Source organism: Amblyraja radiata, chromosome 7 (assembly GCF_010909765.2).
Source record: "Amblyraja radiata isolate CabotCenter1 chromosome 7, sAmbRad1.1.pri, whole genome shotgun sequence".
Lineage (NCBI taxonomy): Eukaryota > Metazoa > Chordata > Chondrichthyes > Rajiformes > Rajidae > Amblyraja > Amblyraja radiata.
In genome coordinates, this window is record NC_045962.1 from 20,886,585 (window position 1) to 20,898,645 (window position 12,061).

At 43.3% G+C, this 12,061-nt stretch overlaps 1 protein-coding gene across 6 annotated transcripts in view; it reads left to right on the forward strand.

Moving 5' to 3' along the window:
* Positions 1–1,438: 1,438 nt before the first annotated feature.
* nckap1 (NCK associated protein 1) overlaps positions 1,439–12,061 on the forward strand; it is a 166,646-nt gene continuing 156,023 nt past the window's right edge. For 5 of the 6 annotated variants that reach the window (XM_033023810.1, XM_033023811.1, XM_033023812.1 and 2 more), the window contains exon 1: positions 1,439–1,764. In XM_033023810.1, the coding sequence (XP_032879701.1) occupies positions 1,660–1,764 (105 nt within the window). In that variant the 5' untranslated portion in view covers positions 1,439–1,659. The remainder of the gene's footprint in view (positions 1,765–12,061) is intronic. The other variant, XM_033023813.1, reaches the window with a different exon arrangement.

Genomic DNA, 12,061 nt, shown 5'->3' on the forward strand with positions numbered 1-12,061 from the left:
GGAAAACTCGATTACTTTGGCATCAGAAATAGTCTACATAACTGGATTAGGGATTTTCTCACAAACCGGACGCAGAGGGTAGCCTGTGAAGGAAACATTTCTTCAGAAGAACAAATACTGTCAGGAGTACCGCAAGGCACAGTCCTTGGACAACTGTTGTTCCTGACGTTCATTAATGATCTACCTGAACACATAAATTGCAAGACTCTTTGCAGATGATTGTCTTGTATATACATACACCTGTCACTGATGTAGAGGATATGAACTCCTTACAAGAAGACCAAGTCCTTGGAATTATGGCAAAACACATGGAAGATGAGCTTCAACCCAACCAAATGCTCAATTATGGTAATTTCAAACAAGAAGAAACCACCTACTCGAGACTACGTCTTCTGTGGACAAATACTTCATCATACAAGTTCACAACCATACCTTGGAGTTCATCTTGATAACAAGCTTTTGTGGAGGGAACACGTGGACAACACGGTCACTAAAGCCAACCAGACACTAGGATTCCTTAGACGAAATCTCTGGTTCTGCCCAATGGAAGTAAAAACCACAGCATATACAACATTGGTTAGACCCTTACTGGAATACGCTTCATGCGCCTGGGACCCATACAAAACTGGTCATATCAACAAACTAGAGGGTGTACAGAGGAAAGCAGCACGCGTTTGCATCGGGAACTACAATAGAGGTAGCAGTGTCACCCAGATGCTGTCCGACCCGGAGTGGGAAACGCTGGAAACAAGAAGGGCAAGGAACTGACTAGCCATGTTGTACAAGATTCAAAAGGGGATCGTGGGCATAACTGCAGATAGATACATAACATACTCAACAGAAAGGTGAACAAGAAAGAGAAATGATATGCAAATAGAAATCCCATTCGCCAGGACAGGTATTTATAAGAACTCATTCTTTGTAAGAACCTTAAGGGAATGGAATGAACTAGACAACAATATAGTCAAATCACCTTCACTAGACAGTTTTAAGGGGGGGTACTAACAGCACGTTAATATGCACAACACATCCAAGTTGGCGATATGCAGAGTACTGCCCTGCCGACCAAAGATCCTAGCTCCGCTATAAGATCTTTGCTGCCGACTACAAATTCAGAAGAAGACCAGCTGCAGTATCTCCAGTGGCTGTGAGTCGGGCGCGACCTGATGGGGGCGCTGGTGAGCGCGGTCACGTGGTGGGGGCGAGAGCACTGGCGCTGGCGGCGCTGGTGAGCGCGGTCACGTGGTGGGGGTGTGAGTCGGCCTGGCGGGGGCGCTGGTGAGCGCGGTCACGTGGTGGGGGTGTGAGTCGGCCTGGCGGGGGCGCTGGTGAGCGCGGTCACGTGGTGGGGGTGTGAGTCGGCCTGGCGGGGGCGCTGGTGAGCGCGGTCACGTGGTGAGGGGGGGGGGGTGAAGCGCTGGCGCTGGCGCTGGCGAGGCCGGCGGAGGAAGAGCCTCGGTGTGGGCGCGGAGCAGGAGCAGGAGCCGAGGGCGGGGTCGCGGCGCGACGCTGCTCGCTGGGCGTCGATGGACGATTCACCTTCTCTGTAGCTCCGGCCCACGACTGCGAGAGAGAGAGAAAAAACCCCACAAAACCACTCAACTTACCCCTTTTTTATTCCCCTGGGTTGAAAGGAAGAGCCGACGTGCCTCGGCCACCATGTCTCGGGCCGTAATGTCGAGCCAGCAGAAGATCGCGGAGAAGCTGACAATCCTCAACGACAGGGGGGTCGGCATGCTGACCCGCATCTACAACATCAAGAAGGTGGGTTCACTCGCCCACTCACTCACTCACTCACCGACGCTTCTCCTGGCCTACCTACCTACACTCCCCACCTCACCATTCCCATCCAAATGTGCCCCCTTGTCTGCAAATTACATGATGTTTCTCCATGCCCGGCCTGCAATGGATCCAGTCAAACGCCCTGTGCACAAAACCAGAACCACTTGAGGATTATTGCACCTTGATTTATATATAATTGGTGTAATATATTCTATACACATATAGAAATTGATTTATATATATATATACACATAACATAATTCGTGCAAAAACTGTCTCCTGAAACGAAGGCTAACTCGTCTACCCGATTACACTGCGAAATAGAGAATAAACAGGTTTTTATCGGTAATGCATTGACACCAAGAATAAAAAACATATATAACATAATTCGTGCGATAATATATATTCTTGGTGTCAATGCATCACGGAGTAAAGCCTGTTTATTTTCTATTTCGCAGTGTAATAAGGTAGAGAGTTAGCCTTCGTCCTGGGAGTCGGTTTTTGCCTGTTGAATTAGGTGTGGATTTTATTTAAGGTGCAGATAATTTGCAGTTGATTTTCGAAATACGTTCACTTTCAATTGAAATTGACCCGGTGAGATCAGGAAGACAGCACACATAGTGTGTGCGTTCGTCAGAAATTGACAGGATTTTTTTTTTAAATCCCCCCCCCCCCCCATCCAACGTCAGGGTTCTAAATATTTGAAGATTTGTTTTATAAATATGCAGTTGTAGTTTGTAAATGGTTTAACAAGTTGGGATGTCATCATTGGTTTATGTTTTATTTTTAACAATATTTTAAAGTCAGTTAATATGAAATGAGTGCGTTTGAAATAGAATCAAATCACATTTCATCAACCCAGATCAGTGAACCTTTGGATATCAAAGGAAATCTAATGAGGTGGTTTTCTTGGCCGGATGTGTGGCTTCTGATTGTTTCATAGGGGAAGTAGTACAAAATCGCTCGTGTTCTTAAACGATGTACTTCGTGGGAGTCTGTGTACATATTTTTAACTAAACAAATTGCCCCATGTGAATCTAAACAACCCTACAGTGGATTAAGTCTAATTTATTTGCCAATGCCCCAACAGTGAGATGTGAAATATGTCTGGTTAATTGGGCAGGATGCCAACGTATGGTCACAGTTGTTACCTTAAATATACAGTATTGTTTGCCTAATGCATATTAGGAAAAATATTGTATATAACGATGTCACTAATAGTGTTTACCTGCAAGTATGTGTTACTTGGTTGTTAAGTGAATTTACTAAAACGTTTAATTTTAAATCTGTAATTAAGTTGAGCAAGTATATTGACATTTGTCACTGTTGTGACTTGCAACTACTTAGAAGTATCTGAATAGTTCAGATTTCTATTTCTACAAGTGTATGCAAGACTCCACAATTTTGCGAAATGATGTCAAAGTAGAATTTTTTTTTACTGTTTATAGGCGTTTAATGAGAAAATTGTATATTAAAAATGTTAAAAATATAGGAAGACGTTAATGTCGCAGTTTTGCATCTTACCTGGGTTTCCTTTTTTGTTTTCATTACATCGAAATCCTAATCTAGATAGGTTTTTGGAGAAATTATGTTTTTTTTTACTACAATAATTCTAGGCTTTAGTTTTGTGGGGAGTTTTTGTTTTTGTATTGTAGGGAATGTTGCTAGGATTAAATGATATGATAAAATGAACTTTGTACTCCAGAGTTTCTTCAGTTTTTTTACTCAGTTTCTACAGATGCGCTGTAGAAAGTATCATTTTTCTATGTACTTCTGATGCTGCTGTAAATAGATTTTCATTGTACCTGTACCTTGCTATACTTGTTTAGGTTTTAGTGGCCCCTTATTTGATGTTTTGTTTTCAGGTGCTCTTCATTATCAAATATATTGGCATATCGTTTAAAAACATATAGGCTGGGCTAGATGGTGAGAAAATATGGACGTTGGGATTTGAACTCTTTGTATTATGTGCAGCTGCTAACATGCACAAATCTGACATGGGAATATTGATACAATTTGTTGTATTAGTGCATATTTCATCAATGACACTGACTTGTTTCTTAAAGTAACGGATCAGAACAAACCAGTGACTTTCTCTCTGTAATATTTTCAGTAGATTTAATTATGATCCCAACAATGTAACTTGGAATTTTAAACATATTCATTTTACTATTTCTTTGAAGAAATAGGTTATATTTCTTATTGATCTGCTGCCATTTAGACATGAAGAAATGTTGCATGATTGCAGAGATGATTATCAAAGTTTTTAATCATTTTTAACTATGTGACCAAATGCTTTTTCCCACTTGGCATTTTTGGAACAAAACTAGCTGCATCGCAACTCGTGTTAAACTGTTAATTGTTCACGGTTGTTGTGACAATGTATACAGAATAACAATGTAAATTAAAAATACACAGGGTTGTTTTGATAAAGATTAGGGAGACACTGCCTGTAATGTAAACAGAAACATTCTGCATCATATTGGCTGATTACAATTCTGATCCTTTCCAATCCCCATTGCTATATATTGAGTATGTTCCAAAATGGCAATGTACATCTCGAGCAATGATTGCAGTATTTTCATGTTACTCTTTAAATGGAAAATCTACTTATGCTTCAACTAATTTTACCAAAATCTCCTGCAAATCTAACACTTTTGTTGTCTGTTCTATCCATGGGCATCTCATACAATCTTTTAGCTTCTGGTTCATAAAACTACTGATTGCTTTATCATCTCTGTTATTTGAGTACATCCTGTAGTTTTCACAAATACTTATCTATGTGCTTGTTTGTCATTATTTACATGTAGCATACGATCGTCCTAAGTGTACATGCTGCATATGTGGTGTGCTATTCTTTCGTGCATCCAGCACATTTTTTTTCTCCACAAATATCTCCTGCGCTGTCATGAGGTGTTTGGGTGCTCTTGCGTACAGTGTACACTGCATATTCTCGTGTATTGTATGGATTTCTTTTCATGTGCCTCTGTGCATGCATTCTTTCTTTTAAATTCCTTCTGGATATTATTTCTCAGTTTTGGATTACTTATTCTTTGCATCTCCTTTCTTGTGCAGTCAGATAAATGCTGTAACTTGATAAATGCTGCAAGGGGCTAAATTGCAGGATTTACTTTTCTGCACATTTTCACAACCACTAGATGCAGCCATGCTGATTGCGAAGGCCAATCTTTTGTGTCCTGGCACTTGAGGCCAGTATGCAGTAATTTGGCTTGATCTCTTAAAGCAAGGGTTCCCAACCTGGGGTAAATTTTGCCTACCCAGGGGGTAAATTTGTTGATTCTGGATTTGTACATGTTGACTGACTGTGTTTGGTTCTGGTATACTGGTAACTGTTCAACATTAGTTGTTCATAAATAAGTGAAATAATCATTGTTATGTGCTATTAAAATTGCCTGGGGTAAATGGGACGAAAAAGGTTGGGAACCCCTGTCTTAAAGAGAAGCTACATGGTGACTGTGGAAGGTATTGTTAGATCTTTTGGAGCTCAATTGATCCAGAGTGACTTTAAATAAGTAGTATTATGTGGTAGGGAGCAGGTTCCAAAATTTCCTAGTGCTGTGTTGCAGCAGGAGGAGTGATGTCCTTTATCCACAGTGGCCCAGGTGGTTGAATGAATAAAGATAGACACAGACGTGCTGGGGTAACTCATCGGGTCAAGCAGCATCTCTAAAGTAAGGAGGACGGACGCTGGAAACAAGAAAAGACCAGGCCAATTAGGGGCCGACAACAGGTGACCTCGGGCAGGGAGGTTACCTGATGTGCCGATTGTTGGCTAAGGATGATGTGATCCCAACAGGGATACATCATCGTAAATTGTGGAACTGGTTAACTGACTTTTAGTGGAGGAAAGGGTGGGGTGGGGGGGGGGGGGGGGGGGGTGATAAAAAGCAGGAAGAGAGGGAGGAGGGAAGTGAATTGAAAAAATGTACATGCTGTTGGGTTGTAAGCTGCCCAAGCAAAATGAGGTGTTGTTCCTTCATGGTCAAGGTGACACGAGAGGGGTTTCATTAGCGGGCCAGGGGTGTACTGTCATTTCATTGTCATGTGACCTCTGTTGGATCAGAAAATCGGATAAACAAGAATGGCTGTGGAACTGTGGATGCCAAAAAATTGGTATTCAACCTGTAGTAGGAGCTTGAGGTCAATGAAGAAAAGGCCCAAGAACTTTGATACAGCTAACAGAATAATGTTTTTGGATGTCGAGGACAATTACTGTATATCTTCAAATCTCACTCCCAATGATCAACATCAGACAGTTGGTCATTGTATAACACTGACTTATTCTCCCAACAATCTACCTTTGATTGTTAACACCCAATGTTTTAGTTTCATTTCACACAGTGAACTCTGTCACAATTCAACATTTGATAAGGATGCCTTGCATTGGAGTGCGGTACCGGCTTAAACCGCCCAGGATGATGTCATGTAGGTTTCAATTAATGCCATGCTGAAGTGTGCCTCAGGAGTTCAACAATATCTTCCTGCAATGGAGTAATTGAAGAAGTAGAGCAAGTTGTCCCTGGAGCACAAAGCTGCTGATCCTTCATTGAAAGGAAACATGATTCCACCACTTTCTCTCCATTGCTATTTAGTCTATTGCCTGTCAATTAGCCAGCCAGACTGCTACTGCTTGGGAACGATAGCATAGCCTATTGGCATTTGATAAGGTTCCACATTGTGGGCTACTCTGGCAGGTTAGATTGTGTGGAATCCAGGTAGAGCTTACTGACTGGTTAGAGAATTAGCTTCATGGAAGGAAGCAGACGGTGATGACGTTTTTGGACTGGGAACTGTGTTGGGGCCCATTGCTACCTGTTGTTTATATCATTGGATGAAAATGTAGAAGGCATGATTAGTAAGTTTGCAAATGACACTAAAATGGGTGGTATTGTAGGTAGCGAAGATGATTATCAAAAATTATAGCAAGACCTTGATCAGTTGGGTAAGTGGGCTGAGGAATGGTTAATGAGTTTAATGCAGATAGGTGCGATGCATTGTGTTTTGGGAAGTCAAACGAGGGCAGGACCTTCACAGTAAACGGCAGGATCCTGGAGAGTAGTGTAGAGTAGAGGGACCTAGGAGTGCAGGTACATTGTTTGCTGAAAGTGCCATCACAGGTAGATAGGGTGGTCAAGAAGCCATTCAGTACATTTGCCTTCATCAGTCAAGATATTGATTTAGAAGTTGAAATGTTATGTTACAGTTGTGCAAGATGTGGGTCATCTTCTTGCGTATGGCGTGCACAGCCTAAACTTGTTCTATTTGATCTTATTTTATTGTGCACGCCAGGTTGATTCCATTCGTTGAGACAGGGTTGAAATCTCCCACCCCAAGATGTTGGTGAGGCAGCATTTGGAGTATTGTGTTCAGTTTTGGTCACCTTGCTATAGGAAGGATGTTGTTAAGTTCCAAAAGGTGCAAAGGAGATTTACAAAGGTGATCTTGCAGGGGTGTCCAAGATCATGAGGTGAATAGAGTGAACACAGTTTTTTACCCAGAGTAGGAGAATCAAGAACCAGAAGACATACGTTTAATGTGACGGGAAAGATTTAATGGGAACCCTAGAGCAACCTTTTCACACAGTGTGGTGGGTATATGGAATGAGCTGTTGGTGGAGGTAGTTGAGGTAGATACTAATAACAACACTTAAAATACATTTGGATAGGGTATCTTGGTCAGCATGGGCAATTCCAAAACTGGTGGTGAATATCCACTGAGGTCACCCTGCAATTCCACTATGTATCATTGACTTTCCACCGCATGTACTTGAGGTTTTCATCGTATAAGCTGATGTTTCTTTGCTTTATGGCTTGTTTTGATTTATAAAACTGGGAATTTTTTATTGTTTTAACTTTAGTTTTGTTGTCTGTTCTACGGGTAGCAACAAATGGAAGGTAAATGGTGAATGAAGAATTGAGGTTGGGCATTTTCCAGTGTCATAGCTGGGTTAAAAATCTGTTTTTTGGGTTAATGCCACTTGATCAGCTATTTTCCGTGTAGCTAGTGGTGAGGACTGTGCTGAGGGGGATAGTGAGGTTGTATAGTACATAGAAGAGGCATCTTGTGATGCCTCATACTGATAGTGTGGAGGATTGCTTCAAAATGAGCTCATTATGTGCGTCCTGGATGTGTGATATTGGTGTCAATAATAGATCATGTACTGGTGGATATTCAAGGAAAGGAAATCCATTAGATTCTAATACATCAAAGTTCTGAGACAGCCTGCTTATTGGCTTTCTACACGGCAAGCAGGGCTCTCACTTAACTTTTTTTCTCTGTTGCCAGCCGGGCAACCTAGGCAGCTTTTTAGGTTGCCAAATGACAGTTTAGGTGGTAATTTAAGACGGCTTGCATGACACATGCGATAATGTGCTCGGACGAAGTGCGTAGTTACCAGTTGGAATTATGGTCAATGAAGCATTCACATATTATTTCTGCTTCAAATAAAGTCACAAACTAAACATATTCACCAATCAAGACATGATATATACCACAATGACATGCAGCAAAATTACAATACAGTATCTCATCTCTTTTTACACATTGCAATGAATGCAATTTCTATTATTTCTTTCCACTACCAAAGAAAAATCTGGTTGGATTATTCAGCGTATGATCAACCTCGGTGAGATCAAGTGCAGGCTTGGCGATCGTTACGCACAACACCTACACTCAGTTCGCAATAACCAACCTGATTTTCCGGTGGCTCAGCACTTGATCGCATGGGATGCAATAGATGCGGTTGCAGGTGAACCTCTGCCGCACCTGGAAAGACTGCGTGGGTCCTTGAATGGAGTCAAGGGGGGAGATAAAACGACAACTGTAGCATTTCCTGCAGTTGGAAGGGAAAGTGCCAGGAGAGGGGTTGGTTTGGGTGGGAAGGGACGAATTGACCAGGGAGTTACGGAGGGAGCAGTCTCTGTGGAAAGTCGACAGGGAAGGAGATGGGAGATGTGGCCAGTGATGGGATCCCGTTGGTAGACAAAGCTGGAGAAAATCAGTGGGTGAGGCAGCATCTATGGAGTGAAGGAATAGGCGAAGTGGAAAGAAATAATAGAAATTGCAGTCATTGCAACGTGTAAAAGAAGATGAGATAAATGTTTTGTCATTTTGCTGCATGTCATTGTGGTATATATCATGTCTTGATTGGTGAATATGTTTAGTTTGTGACTTTATTTGAAGCAGAAATAATATGTGAATGCTTCATTGACCATAATTCTGACTGATAACTACGCACTTTATCGCACGTGTCATGCAAGCCGTCTTAAATGACCACCTAAATTGTCATTTGGCAACCTAAAATGCTGCCTAGGTTGCCCGGCTGGCTACAGGGAAAAAAAGTTAAGCGAGAGCCCTGAATTAGTGCTTTTTGATAAATGAGTCTAAAATTCATCAGCGTTGTTTGATTAGAGAGCATCATAAAGTGGACATGAAACTGTTGTGAAAATATCTAGCTTGGAGGGACACGTATTTAGAAATTTGCAGATGTGGTATCTCAGCTGGGTCAGAAAACATGTCTGGGTTAATTTGTCTTGATCATCTTTTGCCAGAGAGCCAGTGGTGAGGGCAATGCAGACCGGATGGTAAGGCTATACATTATACTAGACCAAGTGCAGACCCGTTGGGTCTGTTCCCCCAACGTGCGGTTGTGGGGGGGGAGGGGGGAGGCGGCATGCAGCGTCACACACACTAACTATCCCCCCCCCCGCACACGCTAATTACCCCCCTTGATATTATATTAATATTATTAATTTGTTCCTTTTACCCCATAACCACCCTATCTACTGACGCATAGCCCCCAACTTGCAGTCACACCTAGAGAGAGGGGCGGGGGTAGAGAGTGAGGGCAGGGAGAGAAGGGGCAAAGACAGAGAGAGACAGAGACAGAGAGAGGGGCAAGAGGGAGAGGGGGGTGGAGAGGAGGAGAAGAGGAAGGGTGGGTGAGGGGGGAAAGGTGGGGGGGGGGGAAGGTGGGGGGGGAGGGGAGGGGGAGAGGGGGTGCTGAGAGGGTGGTGAAGGGGAGAGGTGGGAAGCAGGGAGGGGGATGGAGGGGGGAGGTGGAGGGAAGAGCGTAGGGGGTGTGGAGGGGAGAGGGTTTAGGGGAGGGAGGGAGAGGGGGAGAGAGGGTGTGCTGAGAGGGGGTGAGATGAGGAGAGGTGGGGAGCAGGGAGGGTGGAGGGAAGGGGGCAGGGGTGTGTGGAAGGGAGGGGGGTTTAGGGGAGGGACGGTGGGGGAGGGGATGGATGGGAGGAAAAAGAGGGGAGAGGGGGGAGAGGAGGGGGGGAGAGGAGAGGAAAGGGGGGAGAGGAGGGGGGAGAGGAGAGAGGGGGGGGGAGAGAAAGAGAGAGGGAGAGTGCCTTTTTAATTCAACCCAAACAACCATTTGCAGGCAGAGCTTTTTTACTTCAAACTAACTATATTTTCATTTTCAAACCAAATTAAGGGTACTCACAGTGCTGTAGACATTTGTTCAGTGTCTAATTCAGAGCGACAGAGACTAATTGACAGAGCTCCAGCTTGCAGAGATTAATTGAGGCACACCACTTCCTGGTTTTATAGTCCCTTCCCCTGCCTCCAGCTGGGGCAGCAGAGAGAATGGGGAATTTTGTAAAAACATTAATATTTCTGTCATATATCATCGACGGGAAAAATCCTCGGCACACATACGGCGGAGGGGGGCTCTGAGCGAGGTGGCCAAAAATGACGGCCGTAGGTGGTGGCGTTCTCTCGGAAATCGCAGCACAGATCGCCAAAACCGGTCAAGAACAGAGTTTTAGTAATATAGAAGATAGAAGACCAGCATAAATCTTGCACATTGTTTTGAGCCTTGCAAAGCTCTTACAAAGTAGTCCTGGCAGCAGAAGTAGGGTACCAAGAAACAAATTCCGAACAAGCTGGAGTCCTACACCAACTATACAGAAAACTGTTGATTATGGCAAAGCTTGTGTGCTGCGTTCCACAGAGCAAAATCGGGCAGAATTGCTGGCAACAACACATTCTTCCCTGGCAAGCTCAATGCAGTGTATGCTTGTTTTGAATGGAAGGTCAGTGAAATGATGTAATCCGTCCAGACAGCCTCGAGTGTACCTCTACCCACAGTCACTGTCGCAGGTATCAGATCGGATTTCCTGAATCAGATTCACAGACATACAGCGTTATAGTAAGCAGGCTTTTCGGTCCAACAACTTGCACATGCTGACCAAGATGCCCCATCTATGCTCGCCCCAGCCCTGCCTGCATTTGGCCCATATCTCTCCAAACTATATCTGCATTAAACTCCATTAAACATTCCACACGGTCTTGCTGTAATTTTTGATAGCCATCTTCGTTATATACGATGCCACCCATTTTAGTGTCATCTGCAAACTTATTCATCATGCTTTCCACATTCTCATCCAAATCGTTGACATAAACCACAAACAGCAATAGGCCCAGCACACTACCAGTCACACCATCAGTCATACCAATGTTCCACCATCACCCTCTGTTTCCTTTGACACAGCCAATTCTCTATCCAGTTGGCTAGCTCTTCCTGTATCCCATGTGATCTAACCTTCAAGAGCAGTCCACCATGTGGAACCTTATCAAATGCCTTGAAGTCCATGTAGACAATGTCTCGTCAACCTTTTTGGTTACTTCAAAAAGCTCAATTAGATTCATAGGACATAATCTCCCATATACAAAACCATGCTGACTCATCAGCCCTTGTATATCTGACTACACATATATTTAATCCCTCAGAATTCTCTCAAGTAACTTGCCTACCACAGATGTTAGACTTGCTGTGTTATATTTCCCAGGCATTTCCTTGCAGCCCTTATTAAAAAGAGGCTCAACATTACCCACCCACCAGTCTTCCGGCACCAGCTCAGTGCCTCGTGATGATTACAATATCTCAGCCTGCATTTTCTTTTCTAGCTTCCTGCAATGTCCTTGGGTATATCTGACTAAGCATGGAGATTTATCTACGATCATAATGCTTTAGGATGCCCAGCAGTACTTTGACCGTAATGTGGACTGTTCTTTATTTACATCTCTATTTACTGTCTCAAGTTCCTCAGTCTTCATGTCTTCCTTCATTGTAAAAACGGAAAACTTCTCATTGAAGATCTTGCCCATCTCCTGTGGCTCCATTCAATTGTTTTCTTTCTGTGGGGCCCTATTATCACTCGTTACCCTCTTTCCCTTGGTGTACTTATTAAAAATATTTTCTGCCTAACTTATCCCCTGCCCTCTTTTTGCCTTCCTGATTTCCTTC